Source organism: Neopsephotus bourkii, unplaced genomic scaffold (assembly GCF_033783945.1).
Source record: "Neopsephotus bourkii isolate Nb327-2 ecotype Australia unplaced genomic scaffold, CSIRO-AGI_Nbou_v1 NB_845, whole genome shotgun sequence".
NCBI lineage: Eukaryota > Metazoa > Chordata > Aves > Psittaciformes > Psittacidae > Neopsephotus > Neopsephotus bourkii.
This window is the reverse complement of record NW_026901341.1, coordinates 885,607-913,522: the sequence shown is the minus strand read 5'-3', so window position 1 is coordinate 913,522 and position 27,916 is coordinate 885,607. Positions and strand designations below refer to the sequence as shown.

General features: G+C 45.4%; 1 protein-coding gene across 1 annotated transcript; it reads right to left on the bottom strand.

Moving 5' to 3' along the window:
• Positions 1-26,235, bottom strand: UGP2 (UDP-glucose pyrophosphorylase 2). The gene is made up of 10 exons (XM_061356207.1): positions 25,964-26,235; positions 20,335-20,462; positions 19,481-19,588; positions 10,395-10,580; positions 8,845-8,978; positions 7,896-8,193; positions 6,645-6,842; positions 6,227-6,469; positions 5,115-5,219; positions 1-1,105 (listed from the first exon to the last, which is right to left on the bottom strand). The coding sequence occupies exons 1-10, from the start codon at positions 25,980-25,982 to the stop codon at positions 998-1,000; spliced, it is 1,527 nt and encodes a 508-aa protein (XP_061212191.1). The 5' UTR covers positions 25,983-26,235; the 3' UTR covers positions 1-997.
• Positions 26,236-27,916: the final 1,681 nt, after the last annotated feature.

The window sequence follows — 27,916 nt, the reverse complement described above, 5'->3', positions numbered from 1 at the left end:
TTGTTTTTAAAGACCAACTTCTTTAATGATACATACCAGTGTTATACTAAGCTTATAAAATAAAAGTTGTCTGCATGTAAATACAAGAGAAACATTAAGAAATCAATAGTGATGGGGACAGGGATTTCGATTCCTGTACAAATTTAGAAATGACTCAAGAGAAGATAAATTAACATACATGGCTGTGACAATATGAACATGGGTGTAGTTAACGTGATCCATTTACTGAAAAAGAAGAGGGCAGATGGAGGCTTCGGATATGAACAGGAGCTCCAGTCTTAAAGGGGATGTGAAAAAGCAAACACCACACGTGGATACTGAGGCATTTTTCTCAAGTATTGGATTCTTTGGGTGAGTTTGGAACAGCGACGATTCCCACTCTCACAATACAGAAATGGAGGTATCGGCAGCCTCACCCCAACTATCGCAACGTACAACTGGGATGAGACATCGTGCTTGTAGTCTGGGGGGGCTGAAGAGGGCTCTGGGGTGGGAGAGTTGTGAGCACATGAACTACAGGGGTTTTAACAGCCCATTTAGCAGTAGTGAAACGTTTGGTTTTCAACTGTGCCTTCATGAAAGTCACCCGCGTAGCTAACCACGTTGTCCCACCTGTATTGCTTCACAGCTTGCTTTCTGCAGTTACAAGCAACTCAAAACTACTAAATGTCAGAGGCGAGCCTCTTCACTTCTTATCAAAGAAGATCTGTCCATCTTACCGCAAGACAAACAGTATTGCACTTCAAGGTTATATTAACTGAGTTACAGAATCTCTCTGAAGGACTGAAGCGTTACTCACGCACATCCATGGCGCTATGTGTCTGCTTAACGAGATAAGCACGAGAAAGTAACTGGAAATTAATACTGCAGGGTACTATGGAGATGACAAAAGCGTAGGCCCTCTGTGTACTTATATTCCTAATGCTTAAAAGGTTCTTCTGTCAGGAGGCTGGTTTAGCACAGCAGTCTGCAGCACTGACCGTGCTCTTTCACCCACTCAGTGGTCCAGGATCCGCAGGTTGCCAGAGACTATTTTGTTCTCTAGTAGAGCTCCAGCTGGGATGTCAATTCTGTCACCGTGATTTGCAATGATGATAACTGTTCCCTGGGCGTACAGGAAAGAAAACAAGTGTTTAGAAACTTTATAGTACCTGTTGATTTGGGTCAAGCAAGCACAGCGCTGTCTGGAGGACGGGTGAGCTGCCAGCTGTAACACAGCCAGGTCCCGGATGCAGCCAGTTTTATTGTTTCTGCGTGGACTGTTTGTTTTTTCTCCCCACAGCAAAGGTTTTAAACAAGCAATACTGGAAACACCACAATTAACCAGCATACTAGATACTATCAGTTTATAAGCAGAGCTGGTGCCTTCTTTGAAAACACGTGCTTGCTGTAAGCAGTCTTATCGTGTGCTTGCTTTTAGGTGGAAAAATGTTGCCTACATGAGTAAGTTGTAGTACAGCTTGCCCCTAGAGGCAAACACACAGATCTGGGCAGAGACACACATCTGAGCATGCACACTAGCAACAGCCTCAGTTTCAGTGCTTACACCACTGATCTGTGGCAGCAGCTAAACTGCCCTGGACTGATACAGGACCGTGATAAAATTCTGCTTAGGACTGGCCAGATCCTAAGGAAACATTTGAGACAGAAAGCAACTTGTTCAGCTTCAACATCTAGTCGTTTGATAACGACTGGTTTTATAGGGCACCGGCCTGGACGTTGGCATGTGGGAAAGGTTTATCGCACAGAGGTAAAAGGATGCTGGGGCACGAATTAGCGGGGCTCATTTGGAGAGCTTTAAACTAGATTTGAAGGGGGATGGGGTTGTAGCTGGGCTTGTCTCAGTGGGACAGCGCTCCGGAATTGATGAAGACTGGGAGGCCTCCTGTAATCCTAGGGTGAAATCGGTGTGCTCGGCTCGCTCCCTGAAATGTCTGTACGCCAATGCGCGCAGCATGGGAAATAAGCAGGAGGAGCTAGAAACCTGTGTTAAGTCGGGAGATTATGATCTGGTGGCAATTACAGAGACGTGGTGGGACAGCTCACATGACTGGAATATAGTCATGGAGGGCTATGTCCTTTTCAGGAAAGACAGGCCAGCCAGGCGGGGTGGTGGGGTTGCTCTTTACGTGCGAGAGCAGCTACAATGCGTTGAGTTCTGTCCGGGGACAGATGATGAGCGAGTCGAGAGTCTGTGGGTGAGAATTAAGGGGCAGGCTGGCAGGGGCGATACTGTTGTGGGGGTCTGTTACAGGCCACCGGATCAGGGTGAGGAAGTTGACGAGGCCTTCTACAGGCAGCTGACAGCGGCCTCACGGTCACAGGCCGTGGTCGTCGTGGGGGATTTTAACTTCCCTGATGTTTGCTGGAAGGACTACTCGGCAACCCAGCCACAGTCCAGGAGGTTCCTCCAGTGTATGGATGATAACTTCCTCATGCAAATGGTGGATGAGCCAACCAGGAGAGGTGTGCTGCTGGATCTCATCCTCACTAACAAGGAGGGTCTGGTTGAAGGAGTGAAGGTTGAGGGCTGCCTTGGTTGCAGCGACCACGAGATGGTAGAATTCAGGATCTTGTGTGGTAGGGTCAGTAGAATAGCAAGTAGAATCGCAACCCTGGACTTTAGCAGGGCAAACTTTGGCCTCTTCAAGCGATTGCTAGGGGAAATACAGTGGGCTAGGCTGCTTGAAGGGAAAGGGGCCCAAGATAGTTGGTTGACGTTCAAGGACTGCTTTTTCCAAGCTCAAGATCGGAGCATCCCGACACGTAGGAAGTCGAGGAAGAGGGTCAGGAGACCTGCGTGGTTAAATAGGGAATTGCTCGGTATGCTCAAGTGGAAGAGGAGAGTTTACAGGTCATGGAAAGAAGGGCTGGCCACTTGGGAAGAATATAAGGCTGCTGCTAGAGGATGTAGGAAAGCTGCTAGGATGGCTAAGGCCTCCTTGGAATTAAAGCTGGCGAGAGGGGTCAAGGACAGCAGAAAGAGTTTTTTCAAATACATGGCAGGTAAAACTAACACCAGAGGCAATGTAGGCCCGCTGATGAACGGGACGGGTGCCCTGGTGACAGAAGATACAGAGATGGCAGAGTTACTGAATGACTTCTTTGTCTCTGTCTACTCTGCTGGAGGCAGTCCTGAAGAGCCCTGTATCGCTGAGACCCCGGATGAAGATAGGTCAACGGAGCGGTCTGCCTTAGTCGATGAGGAATGGGTTAAAGACCAGTTGAGCAATCTGGATATCCATAAATCCATGGGTCCAGATGGGATGCACCCGCGGGTGCTGAGGGAACTGGCTGAGGTCATTGCCAGACCGCTCTCCATCATCTTTACCAAGTCTTGGGAAACGGGAGAGGTGCCTGAGGACTGGAGGAAAGCAAATGTCACTCCTGTCTTCAAAAAGGGCAAGAAGGAGGACCCGGGTAACTATAGACCGGTTAGCCTCACCTCCGTTCCTGGGAAAGTGATGGAACACCTTATACTTGGTGCCATCTTAAGGCATATCAAGGATAAGAGGGTTATGAGGGGCAGTCAACATGGCTTCACCAAGGGGAAGTCGTGCTTAACCAATCTCATAGCCTTTTATGAGGAAATAACACAGTGGATGGATGATGGCAGAGCGGTGGATGTGGTCTACCTCGACTTCAGCAAAGCGTTTGACACGGTCTCCCACAGCATCCTTGCGGCTAAATTGAGGAAGTGTGGTCTGGATGATCGGGTAGTGAGGTGGACTGTGAACTGGCTGAAGGAGAGAAGCCAGAGAGTTGTAGTCTATGGGGCGGAGTCTAGTTGGAGGCCTGTGTCTAGTGGAGTGCCTCAAGGGTCGGTACTGGGACCAGTATTATTTAATATATTCATTAACGATTTAGATGAGGGAATTGAGTGTACTATCAGCATGTTTGCTGATGACACTAAGCTGGGAGGGGTGGCCGACACGCCAGAAGGCTGTGCTGCCATCCAGAGGGACCTGGACAGGCTGGAGAGCTGGGCGGGGAATAACTTGATGAAATATAACAAGGGAAAGTGTAGAGTCCTGCATCTGGGCAGGAACAACCCCAGGTTCCAGTACAAATTGGGGAACGACCTGTTAGAGAGCAGTGTAGGGGAGAGGGACCTGGGGGTCCTGGTGGACGACAGGGTGACCATGAGCCGACACTGTGCCCTTGTGGCCAAGAAGGCCAATGGCATCCTGGGGTGTATTAGAAGGGGGGTGGTTAGTAGGTCGAGAGAGGTCCTCCTTCCCCTCTAGTCTGCCCTGGTGAGACCTCATCTGGAATATTGTGTCCAGTTCTGGGGCCCTCAGTTTAAAAAGGACAGGGACCTGCTGGAGAGAGTCCAGCGCAGGGCAACTAAGATGATTAAGGGAGTGGAGCATCTCCCTTATGAGGAAAGACTGAGGGAGCTGGGTCTCTACAGTTTGGAGAAGAGGAGATTGAGGGGTGACCTTATTAGTGTATATAAATATATAAAGGGGGAGTGTCACGAGGATGGAGCCAGGCTCTTCTCAGTGGCAAACAATGAAAGGACAAGGGGTAATGGATACAAATTGGAGCACAAGAGGTTCCACTTAAACCTGAGAAGAAACTTCTTCTCAGTGAGGGTGACGGAACACTGGAACAGGCTGCCCAGGGAGGTTGTGGAATCTCCTTCTTTGGAGACATTCAAGACCCGCCTGGACACGTTCCTGTGTAACCTTATCTAGGTGTTCCTGCTCCGGCAGGGGGATTGGACTAGATGATCTTTTGAGGTCCCTTCCAATCTCTAACCTACTGTGATACTGTGATACTGTGTGATCTACCAATGAATCAAGAACGCCAGCTGATCACAAGGGGCCTGTGGCTGTAAAGGGGCCTGGGCAGCAAGCTGGTATGTGCTAATGGACAAAGAACTGGGCCTGTTTTGGACCCAGCATCCTGAGGTCGGTGGTGTTTCCAAGGTGCACAGATAAGCCTCATCTCTCACTAGGATTGTACAGGGAAGGAGCTGTAGTGGCCAGTTAATTCCTAGGAGTGCTTCCATGGACTGTGTGTAAAGGCCCTGGCTGAAGCAGGATCAGTTACCAGGGACCAGAGATCAGTCATGTTGAATTGCAGGGGCATCCCAATTACACACTCACCTTTAATGAAACATTCTTCCCAAATGTAACATCACCTGAAACTGTGAGATGATCCAGCTCCAGCATGTCTGGAATACTTTCAAACCTCCGCAGGTAATCTTGAACCTTTTGGAGACAGGAAAGAATAGGGACAGTTTTAAACCCATCTGTGGATCAAGACAAGTGTGGGAGCTTCCTGAAAACTCTTGTCAAGCACCTTTCTAGTATCGACATCGGAGTTAATGCATGAGTTGCTACTTTGAAAGCAACCTGCTACTGACATAGTGTGACCAGCAGGTCGAAGGAGGTGATCCTGCCCTTCTACTCTGCCCTCGTGAGACTACACCTGGAGTATTGTGTGCAGTTCTGGTGTCCTCAACATAAAAAGGACATGGAACTGTTCGAACAAGTCCAGAGGAGGCCACGAGGATGATCAGGGGACTGGAGCACCTCCTGTATGAAGATAGGCTGAGAAAATTGGGGCTGTTCAGCCTGGAGAAGAGAAGGCTGCGTGGAGACCTCATAGCAGCCTTCCAGTATCTGAAGGGGGCCTATAGGGATGCTGGGGAGGGACTCTTCATTAGGGACTGTAGTGATAGGACAAGGGGCAATGGGTTCAAACTTAAGCAGGGGAAGTTTAGACTGGATATAAGGAAGAAGTTCTTTACTGTGAGGGTGGTGAGGCACTGGAATGGGTTGCCCAGGGAAGTTGTGAATGCTCCATCCCTGGTGGGGTTCAAGGCCAGGCTGGACAGAGCCTTGGGTGACACAGTTTAGTGTGAGGTGTTCCTGCCCATGGCAGGGGGGTCTGAATGAGGTGATCTTAAGGTCTTTTCCAACCCTAACTATTCTGTGACTTTTTTTTACAGAGGTAACTATGTGAACCAGCAAGGGCAGCATCTAACCCATGTTGGACAAGCTGTAGAGAGCACCCAAAGCCCAATTCACCTTCTGTTTCCTCAAATAACAGGGTAAAGAGCACCCAACAGCAGAATGACATCATGCATGCACGTAGGAAAGCTCAGATGATGGCCAGAGGCTGATAAAACTAAACCTCACTTTTCAGTTAGTTACTGCTATGAACTGTTTTTATTCAAAAAGATAAAGCCCAAAGTGTAGTTTCAGGAGTTTACCTTTGTGAAAGAACTCCCCAGTTTGACAAGAGGCACTGTTGGAAATTCTCGCTTCTCACTCATGGTTAGGGATCCAGCATTAAGGCTATACAAATTGGACATCACAAGCAAGAGATCTGACGTGGTCTTAACAGGCAGAAAACGACTACGAGGTACGTTTATCCCTAGAGAGTTTTCAAAACTCTTAATAGCAGCACCAACTGCAGTCTCCAACTGGATGATGTTCAAGCCTCCATCCAGGGTCTGGAAGAGAAAACTCATGTCAACATAACCAGCAGGTAACAGTACCCAGAACTAATGTTGAGCCTAAGTCAGAGCCAACATAGTGGCTCCTTTCTGAAGGCAGCAGTCCCTGTTCAGTTACCTAGAAACAAACACTTCTGAATCCGTTTCCTCTAACATCTTCCTAGCGGATTACCTTTGGGTTAACAATGATCTCCATGTCAATAGCGTTTTTCTCTTGCAGCCTTTTAATCGCAGACAGAGCAATCCACAGATTGTTGGTATTGAAGATTTTGAATTTAGACACGGACTTGAATTCATCCACGTGTGCTTTCGGGACCTGAGCTATCTCCACAAGCCTCAGCTTGTTTTCGTATTGCGTGAGTGTGCCACCCTGCAAGGGGCAGAGGAGAAGATTGAAGTCTTGTTCATGAGAAACTCTCCCCTCACCCCAAAGAGACACACTGGTTTGTTGGCATTTAAAGTTGAAGCTGGGTGAAAACATGTTGCTTGTGTTTAGCTACCAGGTTACTAATTATAGAGTATGTTTAAAGTACAGTCAGAACTGTCAAACGATCATGTTTCAGCACTCCAAGACAGTTAATTCTTCTAAGGAAAGTTGCTGAGAATCATTTGCAAGTGCTGCTGTTGTACAAAGTCACCTTGAGCAGTCCTCTGCCAGATTACGGAGCAAAATCTAAACGAAATCCAATAGTTCTGTACTTGTGGCATTCAGAGAGAAAACAACTTCAGCTACCTGAACTGTATTCCTACAGTGCTGTTCTGTGGTTTCACAGGACTAAGCCAGAGGTTTTTTAGTATCTAACAAATACAGAGAAATGACGTTTCTTCCCCATCCTCACATTTAAAAGAGGCAAAGCACAGTTACAGGATGAACTACTGCACACTGGAAGTATTTAGTATGTGCCATAAACATCTCACAGGTTGTCAAACCTCGACTCCGTACAAAGTCAAGGGGTTTAGGCAGTAGCAGGCTGAGAGCCAAGCAGAGCTGTGCAACGCACACTGACAGCTGGGTAAGTGGCTGAGGTGGTTTAGTCAGTGGAGATAAAACTGCTGGATCCCACCCCTCAGTGCTCTGCTTTTACCATCCTCAAACTCCTCCCCTGTGGAACTGACAGTGTGGAGGCTGTGACCAGCACCCTGCAGAAGTCACTTGTGTACTCAGTCATCAGCCAAGTCCAGGCTTGTCCTTGTCTGCTGCTGCCCAGAACCTAGATCCAATTTGTTGCATGGATGAGAACTTCATAAACTTGCTGATTTTGTGCATCTCGAATTAGATCACAGCTGATGTGTTAAATGCTGCCTGAAATAGCACTAAGATGTAATGTATGTCTGAATTCATGCATACAGAAGAGACGAGAGGCTGTGATTGACACCAACATGCCAAGCATTCAGACAGACTTGCACAACCAGCTCCCTTTACCTTCACATCCGCCCTGGTTTTGTTTGTCACCTCCATGACAAATTCACAGCGTTTTCCGTTGGGTGGGTTCATAAGATGGTTAAGAATGTAAAGGTCCACAGTGGCACCCAAGTTATCTATATTGGACACAAAAATATACTCCTTCCCCTCTGCGATGAGGTTATCCAGCAGACCGGAGTTATAGAAACTGGCATAGATATCCCCATGGCCTGGGGGATACCAGCACTCTGTATTCTCTCCTGAGTAAGATACATCCTTGGCTATCGGCAGCAGAGTTTCCTTGTTAATTCTGGGATACCTGGGGAGACAATGGGTTGTGTTAAGTTCTCACCAACATCAGACTAACATGAAGGAAAACAAAACAGAAGAGTAAAGGTGCAATTACATAGGCTTTTCCGTACAGCTTTGGAAGGTATCATGTTTCTAGATGGGTGTAAGTACACCAAATTGACAGACCCACCCAAATACTGAGCTATCACTGAGAAGCGGCAGAGTTCAGTCCCTTATTCAAGCCACAGGTCTCAGACCATGCTGTAAAACAGCTTTCCTCTGACAGAGCACGCTGAGCAAACCTCTAACATCATCAGCCACTTTACATCAGAGGTTGTTCTTGATACGGAAGCCATGTTATCTTTCCCTCCAGGGCCCAGCTACCCAAAAAGCAAGTTCAGGAATCAAGTGGCCAGCATCCAGTACACCATTATCCATGCATTCCTTAGAAACTGTCATCCCCACACACCCCTCTCCCTATTTTTAATACAATGCCTTTAACTCTGCTTAACATCGTGATACTTCAGTCTTTCAGAGAGGCCCAAAATGGAGACTAAACCTGGGTACAGAAGACATTTTGCCACCTCAGGGTCTCAAACTAAAACCTCACACCATTGGGTATGTGAAGAACTGCAAACCAGCTTTGCCTTTCAACCCAAGTGCAGAAGCTTTGTGATACCTGCTCTGATTAAAAGTATATATCTTCACACGGCTGTGACTGTACTTCTGCAAGATTTTCTTCGTGTCGTCATCCGTGTTGAAGGAATTCATGAGAACAAGAGGAACATCGGTGTTGTAGGATTTGTTTAAATGCTGAGATGGGGAAAAAAATGGTAAATTCATCATGTATTGTTAGCTTTAACTCCCACACCTGAGGTTTTGGGAGAAAAAAAGTAGAAAAAACAGACTGAAAATAATAAATGCATGAGATAAAAGCAAGATGTGCTTATGGTGACAGAACGGATACTAAATTAGGTAAAGGAAACCAAATCCTTATAAGCAGTAAAGATAAGGGCCACAATAATTAATGTAGAATTAATCTTTGGTTTAAAAGCTGCATTGAGATTTAAAATCTGAAAAGCACACCACCACAGAATAATGATTTTAAATTTTAGGCTGCTGTTGATTACAAAAGGCATGTTCTCCCTCCAATTACTGCAGTCCATCAGGGTGCAGTTTCACTTTGGAGCTGTCCTGGCAGGCTATGAGATGGACAGGAGTACCAAGAGTACATAATGGAACATCTCCCTGGAAATCTATAGAATGGAGCTGAAATACTGAAGAGCATTTCCATGTGCACAGGCAAAAATCAAAACACACAACAGCACTCCTCCAAAAATAGAGTGTGCAGAGAAAAAAAGATACTTCCGTGAGTTTTAAGCTTTATCTATCAGACAGTCCTCATCTGCTGGGGAGTGGCTGGGATCATGACCCTCTGGTGCAGTCAGAGGCTTCCACCAGGACCCTTCTGAGAAAGCACCCGCAGCAGCAGAGGATTAGGGCTGCATTAGCTGGATATAGATTTAAGTCTGCTGTAGAAGTGTCTGACAGACATGGGAGAGTCACTCCAAACAAACACCACACTGAGGCAAAAACTGCGGAGCTCCAGAAACCATGGAACAGGCACACCCAATTTCATACTGTAATAAGCATCATAATTATCTGCTGTGTGAGGAATATTCTGCATTAAAAACATAAGCTGAAATGTCCTCTCAACACCAGCAGCTGTTATTTTCTTTTACTTCTCTTTCTTTAGAGGAAAACGCCAGCAATCTCTTCCAGCATGAAAGTTTTAATTCAACAAGGAACTTGGAGCTGTTCTGAAGAGCTTTGTTCTAACACACATAGAAAAGGCTTTAAAAAAGCTAAACTCAAACTCGCACCTGGAGGAGTTAGAAACAGGAGTGAGCCACGCCAGGCCAGCTCTATAGTTTGATTAATGGTGTTTCTGGAGACAGTCAGCACTGGTTGGTGTGCACAGGCTGAATTACGCTTGTGCTAACATGTACTGAGTGAACAGAGTTCAGTGGCTGGCTGCTCTGTCCCTTTCATGCCTATTCTTTCTAAAGCAATTCCCCACTTCACCACTAGCGACCGTGACCAGACCTAACGTCCCTCTCCTCTTCCTTTTGGCAAGTCTCCACTGTAATCTCTCTTCAAGGGTCATGCAGCAAAGCTCAGTGTGTCTTGCTTCCTCCAGCACAGAAAGCAAAGCCCATCAGAAGTTACCTCAATCTGCTGAACTGTAAGATCCAAGAAGGTGTTCTCGTTTCGCACCCCAATGAGGCTTTTTGGGCCTTTACAACCCATGCTCGTGCCCAAGCCGCCATTTAGTTTCACAACCGCCAGTTTGTTCAAGACAGAAGCAATGTTATCAGGCAGTCCTCTGGCCTTTATCTTCTCATAGGGCTGGATCTGTAAAAACAAACAAGCAAGCCTCAGCAGTCACATATTTGGAAGGGAATGCTTTCTGCTAAAAACCTTCAAAACTTCGAATTTGGCAATAACATCCACATTTATTTACAGGATTTACTAAAGAATATTTGCAGAATGAGTCTGCAATAATCTGAGTTGTTACAAAATACAAATAACCCAATTTGTTGCTACAATAACGTTCTTGAGAGCTTCTATAGGTTTTGTGACACCAGTCACAATCAGCTTCATCCAGATGTAACGATGTCTCTGCTCTTCCAGCTAGAAGGGACTGACTTGAGTGTGAAGAGGGGTAAGGAAGAAGTCAGGTCAGTTATGCCGGTTCCTACAACCCTCCTCTTATCCTGCAGAAGTAGAGGGACTTCTTGTGAGCCACCTAACTCACTTCCCCTGTAAGATGACCCCCTTCAGTCAGGCCACTATTCAGGAACACAGGCCCTTCATGCAGAACTTAAGACTTTCCTTCCACAAACAGCTTAAACTTTGCTTTGAGGTTGTCAAAGGCAACATTCTCGACAAAAGGTTGGTTCTTTGACTCAGTTTAAACCTATTTTTATTCCAACGATTAGTACTATATAATAATTTATCTCTTCCAACAGTATGCTAGAAAGTGGAAGAAAGTTCCTAGTTCTTATCCTGATATTTTCAGGATGAGTCCACCCAGGCCACATCACCCAGGTCACATTAAATCTTGCAGAAAATCTTCTACCTTGCTGACAGCTGTATCCTACAGATTTGCAGAGTACGGGCTACATTTGGGGCTAGTAATAGAGCAAAATCAGGCTTGTAATGACTGTTTGCCTTGCATTAGGCACTGTTATCCCCTAAGCCAAAGCACCTAAGTCAAAGAAACAAAGGTAACAATGCAGTGATAAGCATCATGCCAAAACTGTTAGAGCAAAATCAATACAATTATCCTTTTGCCTGCCCTTCTAGAGATTTTCTTGTGAAGAAAAGCCTTGGTGTTTCAGTGCTGTGTGTATTCTAGCAGCGAGGAATTTATTCCAACTCTGGTAAGGGGGGTGTAAGATCCACAACTGACTTCCAAAACCAAACACATACAGAGTAGCTTTCAGAACTGTTTGCTTTGGGCAAGTCAGGCTGAGGTTTGAATGGAAATTCATGTTGCACTGGAACAAGAGTCATATTTCTCACCCGGATGTGCGGGGGTAGAGAGGAGAGTTTGTGTATTCCAGCATTCCAGCACGCCACAGGCAGCAGATTAGAGCAGATCCCTCACATTAGGGAAATTCTGCCTTCTGGAATCTGGAAAGCTTACAGCATGTTTAAAAATAAGATCACTCCAAATGGAGTTAGCACAGCTCAGGCAGCAAGCAGCAACAAACCACTGCCATTCACACAGGACACATGCAGGAACTTCCTTCCAAAGCCCCTAGAACTTTTCAGGAACAGAAGTGTGCAAAAAGCAGAACTTTGCTGTGTTTCGTCAACAACAGAGACTGTGTTCAGGCTGGGTAGACACCCTGCAAAACAACCCTTCTCACTAAAAGATGATAAACACTGATTTCAATATACTGATGAACATTGATTTTGATGTACTGAAGGAACATTAGAAAGCTTAATGAACAACTCCTTACCAGCAGGATCTACAGAGATTTATACTTGAGATTTACTACTTCCCATCCACTCCAAGGCCGATACCATTCCATATTAGACTCCAACTGCATTTAAAACATTGACGTTAGAGCTTTAGCAGGGTGGGATGTGAGTCACACCCACAGTGCTCAGAAACCATCTGAACAGCCAAAAAGATGATCTCAAGTCTCACTACGTTCTCCTTGCAACATTCACAACATAGCTCTCCAAAAAGCAGGCAGTCTGCCACTCAGTTCAGGGCCAGACTGCCTCAAAATCATCTGCTTTTGCTGAAGCACTGACTACCTTTTCATGCCTTTGCTATCATGCCTGAAAATCACTTATGCATTAAGCTCAGAGTAAAATCCTGATGAAGTTAATGGCTCCATCAAGGACTTAGTTCACTGGATGTTGCATCAGCCACAACACACATTTATAACTCAGCCTTGCTAAATATTTCAGTTCTTCTGGCACAGGCATTGGAAATAACAACTTGGCAAGGAAGCCCTGGATCTTGAAGGGTCTTTAATTCAGAGAATAACAAACGTCAAGAACTCCAATTCAAGCAGGATTGTTGCAGCATCAGGACTGCTGGATGCCAGTGCCATCATCTAGCTGTTCCTGTCATGTGTAGGCACCAATATGCAAAACTAACTCATCATCTCTTAGTATATACACAAGCATTAAGAAGTGCCCCACAGTAATGAAAATCAATTCTTGCTCTAAGGGTCTGGAACAGTGGACTTGCCAAGCAAGTGTTGACGGGAAACTACTTCAGGAACAAAACCAGGCAGGAATGACATGGCTTATTCACATCTTACTTGCCTCGTGCATTTCTCTTTACAACAGATTCAAGACCCCAGTACTTGAGGATCAGAAAGGTGAGGAAGATGATGATAAGGGATCAACCAGGTCAGAAGAGCTCCCACAGAAGAGTCAGAGAACATCTCATATTACAACCACCTCTACTAGGAGAAAGAGTGGTGGTGACTGCTAACTCCACCCTAAGGGGAGCAGAGGGCCTATATGTCAGCCTGATCAGACCCCTAGGGAAGTCTGCTGCCTCCCTGGGGCAAGGTAAGGGACATCACCAGAAAAGTCACTGGTATGGCCCTGTGACTACAATCCTTTATTAGTCTTCCAGACAGGCAATGAGGAAATCTCTTCAAGAACCCTAAGGGGACTCAAGAAGGACTTCAGTGCCTTGGGGTGACTAGTTCAGGGCTCAGGAGCCCAGGCAGTGTTCTCATCCCTCCTGCCAGTCACAATCAATGTCAACAGTTACATCAGAAAAATCTTACTAACTCCTGGCTCCGTGACTGGCATCAGCACTTTGGGGTTTTTGACCATTAGTCAAGTTCATACAGCACCAAGTTTGCTGGCAGCAGACAAGGTATGCCTGTCCCAAAGGGGGAAAAGGATCCTAGCCCAGGAGCTAACAGGGCTTACAGAGAGTGCTCTAAACTAGGTTTGAAGGGGGAAGGGGATAACACCAGGCTTGCCAGACATGAGTCATGGGGTAGCATGCCACTATCAGACCCAGACTGAGGGCAACTTAAATGCATCTATGCCAATGACTGCAGCATGGAAGCCATTGTGCAGCAGGGAAATCATAACATAACCACCATCACAGAAATGTGGTAGAATGATTCACATGATTGGGGTGCTGCAAAGGATGGCTACAGGCACTTCAGAAGCGACAGGCAAGGAAAGAGAGGTGGTGGGGTTGTGTTGTATGTCAGGGAGTGCATCAACTGCTTTGAACTCAATATTGTGAGTGAGAAGGCTGAATGTTTGCGGGTAAAAATCAGGGCAAAGGCCAACCATGCAGATATCCTAGTAGGAGTCTGTTACAGACCATCCAGTCAGGATGAAGCTACACATGAAGTGTTCTTCAAACAGCTGGGAGAAGTTTCACCCTCGCTTGCCCTTGTTCTTGTGGGGGACTTCAATCTAGCAGATATGTGCTGGTTGATGAGGGAAAGGTGTGGACACAGTTTATTTGGACTTCAGTAAAGCATCTGACACTGTCTTCCATGGCATTCTCCTGGAGAAACTAGCTGCTCATGTCCTGGATAAGGTGTATTCTTCACTGGGTTGGAAACTGGCTGGACGGACAAGCCCAAAGAGTGGTGGTAAATTCTATCACATCTAGTTGGTGACCAGCCACTAGCAGTGTCCCTCAGGGCTTGTGGCCAGTGCTGTTTAGTATCTTTGTCAATGATCTGCATGAGGGGATCAAGTGCATCCTCAGTAAATTCGTGGACAACACCAGGCTGGGTTGGAGTGTTGATCTGCTGGAGGGTAGGGAAGCTTGGCTGGGTGATCAGGACAGGCTGGGTTGATAGTCTGCAGCCAATGGTATGAGGTTCAACAAGGGAAAGTGCCAGGTCCTGCATCTGGGCCACAACAACCCCATGCAATGCTACAGACTTGGGGCAGAGTGGCTGGAAAGCTGCTCACGAAAAAGGACTTGGGGGTGCAGATTGACAGAGCTGAACATCAGCAGCTTGTGCCCAGTCAGCCAAGAAGGCATCAGTGATACAGTTTAGTGGTGGTCTTCGGAGTCCTGGGGTAATGGTTGGACTTTATGATCTTAAACCTAGTTTCCAACCTAGTTGATTCTATGATTCTGTGACTACAGCATTAATCATTTGAGACATGTCTCAAAACTGTGGTTTGGGATTGGTCTAAGATGACATATGCAGCTTCTTTTGGTTTTGCAGACAATGTCACAGAAGTGATTTTCAGAACAGTTTGCATGAGACAACATTGGGAGTTTGACTAACAGATTTCAGAAGCATACTCCTACTGCAAGGAGGTTTGCAAGAGTTTGTCAGAGGCAGACAAAATGAGCATCAGGGCTGTCTTCGTGGGCAGACGGGAAAGGAATACACCCATGTTAGTCAATATGTACTTACAGAGCAACATGGAAATATTTACTCAGCACTAACGGACAGTTTAAGAAATAGCAACAAGTGAACCCTTAAAATCTGTTTCCAGAGTTTAAGATTAGGAAGATATTTTTGGTTTTGAGTAAAACCATGATATTCATTCTTTTCCTTCATAATTTAGTTCATTGAGATGACAACCTAACCTACAGACAAGAATCCAACTGCTGGAGAAAAAAAAGCCTTTGATAGACAAGCTCCTTTCACACATTGCTTTGGATGCTCTCTTTACATCCGAGATGATGTTTTACATTGCAGCTCTGAAGTTTACTCAATCACTGTAGCTCTCAGTCCTCCCAGCAGGACTTTGTTACTGCTTCCAATTCAAACAAACAGATTGCTGCAATCTACATTAACAGGATTAAATTACACTTGCCATGTCCACATTCTTTATCTCCTTCTCCTTGTTAACTGCCATTCTGACTAAGTATACTTTCTTCTCTGAAGACTGCAACAGTAATGGGTCTCAACTATGCTAGCTACCACTGCAAGCATTTGGACATATGGAAGCAAAACATCTGGAAGGAAAAAACAAGTCGCGTGTTTATCAATATAGTGTGAAACGGGTTCAATCTTCTGTTATTGTTGTGTGGCCCTTACAAGTTGCTTGTCCTTTAGTATTAAGGAAAATGTGGAGGTCAGGGATGAAATCTCCCATTGCAGATAAAAACAGAGGAATATTACAAGACAATCACTTCTGTTTCAATTCACTGTCAAGAGCCTTTACTTATCAGCAGATGCTTCAGGAAAGAACAGAGAGCTACATTCAAAGAACAAGTACAACAAGTAACGCATTACATGACCCATGGAAGTCTGATCAGAAATTCTGCCCCTGCACAGCACAGTCCTGTGCCATTGTGAAAAAGCCTGAAACACCTTTCCAACCTAATCACAAAGTCAGAAGTCGCTTATGTGAGGTAGAAAATTAAAAGATAAAGCCTATAAATGCAATAAACTGTTAAGGAACTTTTTAAGCTGTTAAAAATAAACAGAAATTCCCCCCCACCCCCCAAACCCCACACTTTGGCACATTTTTGGTGCTTTTATTTTTTTACAGATATACACATACATGTATGACTATGCATACACACATACATGTACATATATGCCTGAACAAATACTCTAAGCTCTACTAAGTACCAGCTGAAGACTGCACTTGGCAGAATTCTCAGTGCTTTGGACTGTTCAAGCAGCAAACCAGTTCTCCAAAACAATCTTCTGGTATCCTCAACATAAAAGACACATGGAACTGTTGGAGCAAGTCCAAAGTAGGGCCACGAGGATGATCAAGGGGCTGGAGCAACTCCCATATGAAGACAGGCTGAGAACATCAGGGCTGTGGAGAAGGCTGCGTGGAGACCACATAGCAGCCTTCCAGTATCCGAAGGGGGCCTATAAGGGTACTGGAGAGGGACTCTTCATTAGGGACTGTAGTGATAGGACAAGGGGTAATGGGTTCAAACTAAAACACAGGAAATTCAGGTCAGATGTAAAGAAGTTCTTTACTGTGAAAGTGGTGAGGCACTGGAACAAGTTGCCCAAAGAAGTGGTTAAATGCTCCCCCTGTCAGGGATGCTCCACCCAGGCCAGACTGGACAGAGCCTTGGGTGACATGGTCTATGGTGAGGCATCTCTGCCCATGGCAGGGAGGTTCTAACTGATTATCTTAATGTCTTTTCCAATACAAACCCTTCCATGATTCTATGAATCACAGGCAAATAAATTCACACTGGGGAGAGTATGTCAATGCTTTCTTTTAGTGAGAGATTCTCAAAAGCAGCCAGCACCCTGCCACATCACCTCATAAAACAAGCTCATCCATACAGGCAATTATAAATCAGCTGTGAGATTACCAATGAATTTCCAAACAAAGTCTTGTGTGTGCTGTTGTCAGTCTCTGTGCTGTTTTAAAAAGACCAGAAGGAAAGCATACTGTGAGGGTTTATAGCTAGGAAAAGAAAATTTAAGTATAACTGAACACGCAGAGAAAATCTGCATATATTCACAGATGGATTCACATGTCCCAAGGAACTCAGTAGTGCAGTCTTAATTCTGAAGCCCCTCTAAAATAAATCACTCTTTACCCCTTTTAGAAGCTCATACACTGTTCTTAGCTACATGGTAAGAACATTACATTACTGTTCTTAGCTGCATCACTAGCGACGCTAACAACTCTGGAATTCTGGTCTCTCAGAAATCACCTTTTATCTAATAATTCCAGAAGGCATCACCCCTCAGCAAAGAATAATTTGAGAGAAGTTAAGCTGCAGGTCACTTGAAAAGGGTTTCGTGTAAGGCACATTATCACTTTTCACAGTATGTTCCCTACATGACTGACATGTTAAAAGGAAGTGGAGGCAGGATAAATCCATGCAGGGTTTGAAGAAGGGAGGAAGATGGAACTCCTGTAGTCAGCAAATAAAGAAAAGCTTGCTCTCACTTTTTGAGAGTGCTCAACCCACATCCTGTCAGATCAGGAAGTTTAAATATTATCTAAGTAATCCTAAATCATGAATGTGAAGAACACATAGAAGGAAGTTTGTTGGCGGGTATTTTTCCCTAGCTTTCTTCTGTGACATTTACCAAGTGTGACTATTTGGTTTGCAGGACATTCTAGGAAGCAAAATTTCATTTAAGATCACACGTGCATCTCACCTGACCCAGAGTGACTTGATTTGGCAGGATTCTTACCTTTCTCTCTGTCACAAGCTGCTACACAGCTAAGTGACCGACACATTTGAGAATAAGCCAGTACAGGCCACTGAGAATAAAAGAGAACTCTTTTTCTAATCATGCCTCCTTTCAGCCCTCTGTGACCTCAGACCTTTGTCTAAATTCTTTTTTAAGCAGCTTGCCATGCCTGGGAATCTTCTATCAGTCTATTTCAGCATCTTATCATAACCTTCCTGTCTAACATCTGCTCCCAATGTCCTACCCAGTAATTTTCAGTCCTTTATAGAACCTGAAAGTTTTTCCACTGAAGGTGTGCAAAACTTTAAAATAGACAATAGGTCTCCCTCTCACAAAGCAGTCCATTCACTCGCATCAAATTGCTGTCATTTAATCCCAGGACTTATCTTGACCCATGGAACAGTTTATTCCTTTCATTGTGGCAACTACCTTTTTACATATATAAGAGACTTATTACTCTCCAGTCTCTCACCCCCTCTAGGCTAAAAGAAACCCCCTTTTCTTCAGTCTTCCTCGTAAGTCACATTAGCTAGAACTCCAGTTTCTCACCTTGGCCTCTTTACTGAAGGTGGATTTTTCTCCCCAAAGTAACACTTTACTCAGTGTTACAGTACAGAAGACAGATACATCACATGTTTTTGAGTTAGAAGAAAACACTCAACCTTGGAAAAACCCTAGACTTGCTCTAAAACAGCATCATTCTTCAACGCTTTAGAGAGCAGCACTGCATCTGTTCTGGAAGTAACTGGACAGCCTGCCTTTCAGTTGGAAACAGAGCCTCAATTGAATCACTACAGAGAGGCTAAGAGAAACCACAAATGTGTGAGGATACAGAAGTACTGCAATATGCCAAGATCACTACACTGGGAAAAGCAAGAATTCATAGCACAACTACACCGTTAGCTATGCAAGAGTCAAGAGACAGCCTTAGGGCTGCAGATGAATCAATAAAATGGTTAGGTTTAATAGGAAGTATTTACTTCAGTACTAAACAGTGCTGAAAAAAAAAAACAACCCTATTTAGTGCTTTTTCAGCAGCAGCTCAATGGTAGGTTTTAAGTTATAACAACACAGACGACATTAGAAAATTATACGCCAGAAAACCCCAGTCAACTGCTTGTTTCAGATTCCTCGCTTTTACTGAGCTGCTTCAGGTTACAGAAGTTGCTAAATGAGCTATATAAGCCAGCCCACTTGCCATATGTCCCTTCCAAATTATTTAGCAGCATGGATTGCTGGAAGGAGTTTCATCCAAGGCATGCAACCTTCTTCCACAGGCAGGTGGGAAATGGGAACAACCAGGGCCCTACCTACTTCCTTTCCAATACAAGTTACCATTTACTCCACAGAAGGTACCAAATGGTAAGATGGCACCAGTCCCATTTTGCTCCTCTGCTCAAAGAACAGCTAACAAAATAACACCAAAGTACTCAACACATATGTTAAGCACGACCTGATGTTCAAAAACACATACAACATATGTCAATAAGCAATTATTTTTCAGTTAGAACCGGAAGGAGCGTCCTATGTGATTTTACAGAACCATGGCAGATATATTCATTCTATGGGTGACTACACAATTTACTACAAGCAGCACTTATCAGTTTTACGTTCCTTACAGACTGCCACTTCATTGCAACTTACAGAATCTTCTGGAGGTCTCTGAATCTTCCCCCAGTCCACAGATGGTCCCTTTTCTTGTAGGAATCTATGAAATAGCTTCTTAAATCCTTCCAGGTCGTTTTTAGTGTGCTACAAAGAAGAAATGCATTAGTTAAGGCTGGTATTTAATGCTTACCTATTCAATCACAGAAGCATTTCTACAAACCTGATGTACAATCACAGAATCATAGAATAGTTAGGGTTGGAAAGGACCTTAAGATCATCAAGTTCCAACCCCCCTGCCATGGGCAGGGACACCAACAGTACTGTAACAACACAGAACTGATCCTGGAGGACAGCACTCCAGGAAGTAAAAAGAACTTGTGATAAGGAATCATTTCATTAAGTTATTACAGAGAACTGAGAAGTAAAACATGGCCCCAGTGCCTATTCATAAGAGTAATTTTATCAGCACTGAAGCAGATTTGCTAAAATTTAAGAAAAATTCTAGAAGGTACCAAAAGCTCATTTCCACTAAGACTCAAGGTACAAAAGCAACTTGGACACCTAAAAGACAAGGCAAAATCATAACTATTAGAACGTGGCCCAATTTTCACAGTAGAAGCTTTACCCTCACTTTCTGTAACCCATTAAAGATTACACAGAAAACCTTTACTAACTAAAGGCAATTAAACCTTAGTAACTCTGTCATCCAGTTAATAAAAACTGAAAGTCTATTTACACTGCATCCAGGCTACTCTTCCACACAGGACCAGAGCATATTCTGAAATTAAGGATCATGGTATTCTATGATTTGTCTCCCTGCATAATATTTGCATTTATCTCCTGCATCTAATTTTTCATGCTCTGAATTGCATCCATGTAATGCTCCTTACCTCTAGCTCATTTGAAGGTGCAGTTGCGAGTATCTTATCAAGTTCTACTTTCATTGAATACTCCAGCTCTTGTCGAATGACTTCCTGAAACTGTGAAGTGCCAGCTTGAGACATTGCTTTGCTGAAATCTTAAATAGAAATTATAAAAGGGTTAAAGGGAAAAGATGAAACATAGCTTATTTAGACTACAAACAGCCTTCAATTTTCTTTTAAAAAATTAATAAACTCATATAATCCAGCCTCATTTTATTACTGTGCTGGCACCCCATGAATCTAGGTTTTATTCTTGGTAATTTTGAGGACAGACCTTAAATTGGAGCCAAAAGAACAACAATTCTTCTCTCAAAACTCAAAAACTCTCAGAAGACCAATGATCCATCTCAAGAAGTGTTCATAATCCACAGCAGTACACATTTTTTGCTAGAGAGCCAAGGAATTCACATCCTACTGCCTCAACACACTTCAGCAAGTAGAAGTGTGAAATAGCTTTTTACTAAAAAAGTTCTTTTATGTAGAACATTGTGATCAAGAGTATCCTTCTGCTCAAACAAGCAAATAAAAACATATACTTTAGTGATTTATACAGTGCACTTTCACATGATCTTCGGTTTGTTCCACTAAATATGCTGTTACTTCATCGTGTGAGAGTTTTCACACTCCAGCGTGTGTTTCAGTTACTAAGCAACACAGAAAATTAGTCTGTCTATCACTTCAGCATTTGTTTTGCTTTTGAAAGTGATAAGCTCCATGGAAGTGAAAAAGAGTTAATACACAGATGTTTTATATGGTAAAGTCTACATCACAGAAAGAAACGGGAGAGGGCATGACTATTTTCCAACAGAACACATTTGAAGCGAGCATGCTCTCCAAAGACATTCTGAGTATGTTCTCTAAAGACCTCAGTTAATTTAATTTCTGCCAAATCCCTTGAGTAATCACTTCTCGGCAACACAGAGAGTCATGTACTGCCGAATATAGCTGGGTTTTAGAAACACCCTGAATACTAGTGCAAAAAGGGACAGGAGGAAACTTTGCAAGTGATCAGAGTGATACTGCCAGAAAATATTGTTAGAAGAGGAACCTGCACTTAAAGTTTACTGATCCAGAACATGCATTAAAAGGCTGTTGAACGTAAGAAAGCCAGAGGCAGATCATTTTAATACAATTTTGATTTTATTTTAGGTTTTTTAAGCAAAGTATTCCACAGCCTCAGCCTCAGTGACAGTATCTAATCCTTGCTTTGAAGCCCACAGAAGCCATTTTCCTGACTGCACTGTTTTGCAGGTAGGGGAGGAGAAAAAAAAAGACAGACAAGTGCTGCAGTGCACACAGTGTGTGAGGTGCAACACAGGGGAAACGCCAGCTCAAGATGAACAGTGCAACGAACAATAGGTTCCTTTTTTTATTCAAATGCTTCATTTAGTAGAAAAGCAGGTAATAGTTGAAAGCCTGCTAGGCATATCTTTCCAGGTCAAGCATGTAAAAACATGGGCAGGACAGCTCTTCATTAGGAAGCACTTCCTCCTACAGGAAAACGAGGAGGTCTACACCAGCTTGGTATGTTCATACCAAACAGCTGCAAGTACAGTCTTTTAATGCACACATTTTGGGTTAATGCACACTGAAACGTGGTTTAAACTTCCAGAAAAATAACTGCTAGAAGATGCTGGCATATGTTTGTAATCCTCCCGGCAACATGTTGTAATACATGATTTCTGCTACAGCAACAACAGTGGCCATTTCTCACAGTTCATCAGTCTGTAAAACATCTGAACCTCCCAATATGATGCAACACATCTCAAAAGAAAATCTGCAAACACCAACTATCCAACACGGACAATCATTCACGCTGTTAAATACACTGAGGCTAAGTAAGGCAGAGCCAGCTAGCAACTTCCCTGTGCAAGTAGGAAAATCCTGTTCACTCGTATTAGCCAAGACTTGTATCTACCAGATACAAGCATTTAAAGATCAAGTAACATCACAAATCAAAAGAAAAAAGCATCATAAAAGTAAACGTATGATAATGCTTTTTTGGGGCCTTTTTGTATGTATTATTTATATATAAAAATATATAAAATACTAAAAATTCTCCCCAGCTTAATGAGCAAATGCTAAACACATTTGATCACCAATGTCCTCACAGAGAAGCAAAGCCAACCTATTGCTCATCCAAGCATCAAGCAGAGCAGCCTGCTACATAAGACACTCCTTTACCAAGCTCACCCTGCCAAAGCTACCAGAGCTGTCTGCTGCACTCTGCACTGGCAACAGGGAATATTTAGGGTTTATGTTAACCATTTAACAACTACTGCACCCACTCATCTCATCCAGATCCAACATGTTAGGGCATGGTTGCTTGGGGAAAGCATTATGAGTACTATTATTATTATTATTTTGGGGAAAGAAAGAGGTAGACATGGCTGGAGTCCATAAAAGCATGTGTTTGCCTGGTGCAGGAAAAGTATCTATTCTGACTAAGTAAGAATTTGAGTACTGTAACTAAGCAGACAAGAGAAATAGCAACTCAAAGGGTTTCTGCTTTTAAGGTGCCTCTGTAAGGCATTTTCAGCATTTATCTTAAGAGATGCCCACCAAAGTCTGGATTGGATGCTGATCTATGGCACTCTCTAAAGGCCCCCCAAAGCAACACCACAACAGCAGCATTAGCACATCCACTCCAAATGAACAAACTCAGTACTGGTTATTCCCATGTTGCTGTCCTTCAGATTTTTTGGGAAGAACCTGGTATTTATGCGCAATAGTTGCAGTCCTTCAACATGAGCTACTGTTAAATTTAACAGCCTGGGCAAAGGTTGATTTCCCTATTCACCCCAGCAGGAATGAGGAAGTAGAAGGGCCAGTGCAACTGCATATCTTAAAACAGTTACTTCCTACAGGCAAGGAAAATTTCCTAAGGCTTAAGGAAAAGGAGTTACTGTGCGTCCGAAAGTCAGACTGGAGGCAGAGGTGTTGGGTAATTGCAGGAAGAGATTTCCAAGGGTACCATGCGGCCATAAACTCACTAATTACTTTAAAAAAGAAATGATTCTTCCAAGATATTTCGCAACCAATGCCTCAGATTTCAGCCTAAGCCCACTTCTACAAGATCAGTGCTCTTGAACACTCATCAGAAGGAAGAAAAGGGTGGGATAAGATAGTGGAAGACTCTTGGGGAACCAGCCCACACAGCCGATTAGCACAGAAGAGCACAACTAAATACTTGAGGCTTCAGAAACTGAGCTGTGCAAAAGTGACCACCCAGGATATCTTATTTTAATGTCTTTGGCAGAAACAGCTTCCTCAGGTAGTAAAGAAAGTGAAGCTCTTTCACCAAGCTCACAGTGGTGTCTGACACGTGGAGAGTTTCACTCAAACCCTCCTGCCCCCACTGTTATTTCTAGCCCGCTTTTGTGCTCTGCTCTCACTGCTAACCTGGCCCCTGCCCTCACAGCATATGGCTGAGAATTTATGGTTTCTGATACAGGACTTCATAACTGACATATTAGAAGACAAAATACGATAAACCAGATCAAGCTAATAAAAAGGAGGCCTTTGTACACTGTCAGAAACAAAATAAGGGACAGATGTCCTAAAGAAAACTGCACAAGAACAGAACAGCAGTGACCCCTTACTTAAGGGTCTGCACATATTTCCTCTTCTCATTCTACATTAAAAGCAGAGAATACATTAAAATTGATTAGTTTTGTTCATTAATTCACTCTGAAGAGAAGTTCACTGCCTTGGTATACAAGGACCCCGTAGAGGAGGGGGTCATGGGACAAGTCAAGCAAGAAGTCCCCTCTCTCATGGAAAAAAACAGGAATCTCTTGGACTGAGGGTTATCAATTACCATTACTTTTGCAATCCAAGTCAGTACACAGAAAGACCTGCAGCAGAATATGACTTAGGTCTCCTTGGAGCCAGACGACTTGCATAAAAATCAGGAAGGGTGGCCAGGAAGTTATAACACTCAGCTGAACTTTATGCTGAGGGCACAGAGTGAATGCCTTCACTTCCACCAACTCCCCTGAAAAGTTCAAGGCAATTTTTATCCCTGATGAAGGTAAACATCTCTCCTTACTCACACTACAATCTGTAATGATAAGAAACAGTTTGTTTGATTTTGTAGAACTGAACATACCCACTCAGCCTTTACAAACATTTTTCTCTTCCTACTACTAGAGGCAACATTTGACAACATATAAGCACACATGAAGCAAAACCTAAACATGCTTTCTCCTTAACAGATGAGCATGTTAGCCTGAGCTAACTCAGAAGTCTGCAGCCCAGGAAGCCACTCCTGCCAGCTGCGCACACCAAGAGTTTAGGTGTCGCAGACACAGCTGGATTCCTCAGTCTAGCAGCTGATCCTCGTGCTAAATATATCACTTGACGCTGGCAACACATTTTAGTACTATGAGCCTGAAAAGAGAGTATCCAAATGACAAGTACTTTTGTAAAAAGCTTCTATGATTGTCAAGTCTCTGGTAATATTTTAAAAACTGGTGATGATCTTTTTATAGGTCTCTCCAGCTTTCAGTTTCATAAATAATACCACTTGCCTGCAAGATGGCCACCTTCAGCAGTAGGCTGAGATAAGCCAACTCCATTTAGAAAGAACAATTCAAATGTAGTTTCCTAACGTGCTTGACTGCAAGAGGGGGCTTATCTTGGTAACTTTCAGAGCGGTCTGTTGAGCAACGCGGCTCAAACACTTCCCCCCTTCGGCTCTCTGCATTTTGCTCAGGTGCTACAGGACATTTGCAGACAGTCAATGCATTTACACACCAGTGTTGAACTGCCCTAGACATCCACTGGGAGAGAGACAGCGATTTCCCAGAGCCTGCCAAGGCCCCTGGTTGCCTGCAGTGTCCAAGTTTGCATAGCAAAAGACTTGCTCATGTTCCTTCTATGGGCAACACTACATTTGTTGACAGGCCTGCATGGATTTCTATTAGGGAAACCTACAGGCACGGATTTCATTACAAAAAGCACACAAGCACCATTAGGAACACGGGAAAGCAGGGGAAGAAAACTGCCACAGCAATGCACCAAAGTCATTTTTCTTCCCAAAATGACCTCTTGTGGGCTGGTTCCCCGTTTCACAATAACGGAATCTGAAACTCTGACCACGTACACACACGCTCACACATGCAGAAAGTAAAGGGGAGCACCGGAGCCTACCGGGATCAGAAAACGCCAAAATACACTCTGGAAAGGAGTACGTTCGACCCCAGAGCTCTTTTCACCCTCAAGTTTAACAGACCGCTTAGTGGAGAGAGGTGATTTGTGCTTGCAAGACCCCCCCAGATCCCACCGGTGCACTAGCACTGGGCAACATCCCAGCCGCTACAACCGTCTGATTCCATCGTGTGCCTCTACCGCACCAGAAAGCCAGGCATCCAACCGAGCCCAGCAGAGCCCAGCCGAGCCAGCAGAGGCCCCGCTGCTAAACAGCAAATAACACTTGAAGCAAGCCCTTGCACATCAGCGCTCGGCAGCCGATCGCGCTGCTACACCTACCGCTACCTGAGCTCTACGGAAATAAGTGAGGGGAAAAAACCTACAGCTCCAAGTACACACAGCTGAAGAGTCAATAAATACATTGCAACGCGCGTCAGCTTACCTTTCGCAAAAGCCGACATTTTCGCTCTTTAGTAAAGCAAACACTTTGCCCTTATAAATACAGAGTGACCTGTTTCAGGGTTTTTTTGCCCCAAGGCTGATGCGGGAGGGCGGGCTGCCTCCCCGAGCCCTTGAGGAGCCCGGCCGCCGGCGGTCCGGCTGCTGCGCGGCGGGGAGGCGGGAGAGACGGTATCCCCGGAGGCAGCAACCCGCCCGCCCGCCGCGCTGGCCCCTCCGCCGAGCTGTCCCTCCCGGGCCGGCGGGCGGGAGGCAACCCCCGAGGAATTTAAATTTCATCAATGAAAGAGGCGGACCCGCCGCGCCCCGGGTTTCGCCACCCCCGACCCTCCCCTCCTCTCTCCTCCCTGCCGGGCTGGGCCGCCCGCCTCCCCGGGGCTCCCCTCACGGCTCCTCCCCGCTCCCGGACGGGACAGGCCGGGCCGTGTGCCCCGTGCGGCCGTTAGGCCTGAGGGCGGCCCCGCCTCTCCCTTAGGCAGCGGGAGGGCCCTGAGGGGCCGCAAGGGGCCTCCCCTCGTCGCCGCCGCTCCCTCACGCCATAGCGGGGAGGGGATGGGGGCGTGAGGGGGTCACCGGTCCCACCGTACCCACCTCGTCGCTGCCGGCACCGCGGGCGGCGGGGGGCGGAGAGGGGCGGGGCGGCGGAGCGGAGACCCCCCTTTTCCCTCCCCCCTCCCCCTCCGGCCAGGGCGGGGTCCCGGAGCCTTCCCGGCGGGACCCGCGCGGCCGAGGCGGCGGAAGTGGGCGGGGCGGTGGCGGGGTAGGCCGAGCTGGCTCGGCTCGGCTCGGCTCGGCTCCGCTCCGCTCCGCTCCTGGTTCAGAGCCGTTGTACTTCAAACCATTGCTGCCCCGGGGGCCTCCCGGCCCACGGGAGACCCGTGGATATGAGCCGCGGTGGTTGTTCTATCGTGACATCCGTGGTTCAGGGATGGGAGCTTCGAGAATTGGAGCTTGTAGACAAGATTAAAGGGAATTCAGTGCCCGGTGTGTGTAGTAGCTCTGGTTTATCAAGTTTAGCCTTGGGTCTTTCAGTTCTAGTTGCTCACAGCACGGAGGTACCACTGTGGTGGAGCATCCTCAGCGAGCAAGGAAGTGCTGGAGGCCAAGCACCACTTCTGGGCCCACCGTAATTTCCCTCTTGGTTTAATATTTTGCCCATTTTTGCTTGAAGACGCCTTTAAAGGTGCTGACACCCAGTGATGGCAGAAAAGCCCCTGCCCCTGCCCACCATCAACACTCTCAGGTAGACAGCAACACCCTAGTTTTGTATCAGTGGGCACTAAACAACAGCACAGTCCAGAGTCCAAAAGGGCTGGGAGCAGATACGAACTCTGGACTTGAGAAAATGGGATCAGCAGCTTTGCTGTTGAGGGTTAAGGTGCAATAGGGCCAAGGCAGCTCCATGCCGGAGCATTGCCCTGCAGCAACACCTGCAGAAGGGAAGTACCCTGGTGCTCCTCTGCATCCCAACACCCTGGTCCAAGCCCACCTTTGCTGGTGGTGTGGGTCAGCTCTGCTGTGTTTTGGGGGATGCAGGGGTGCTCCTTCCCACCTGCCAGCTCTACATGGACTTACATTGTGGAAGTGATTCTCCCCTTCTACTCTGCTGACATGAAACCCCACCTGCAGTACTGCATTTGGCTCTGGGGCCCTCAACACTGGAAGGACATGGACCTGCTGAAGCAAGTCCAGAAGAGGCTATGAAGATGATCAGGGGACTGGAGCACCTCTCCTGTGAAGACAGGCTGAGAGAGCTGGGGTTGTTCAGCCTGGAAAAGAGAAGGCTGAGGCAGTCTGTTTTGGGATGATGGATCCCATCTGGATATGCCTGTTTCTTTCAGCTTTAAAGAAAAAAAAAAATGCAGAGACTTAAAAGTACTGAATGAATTTTATATTCACTTGACCTGGGAGCATCGCTTTGCACTTTGCACTGTCA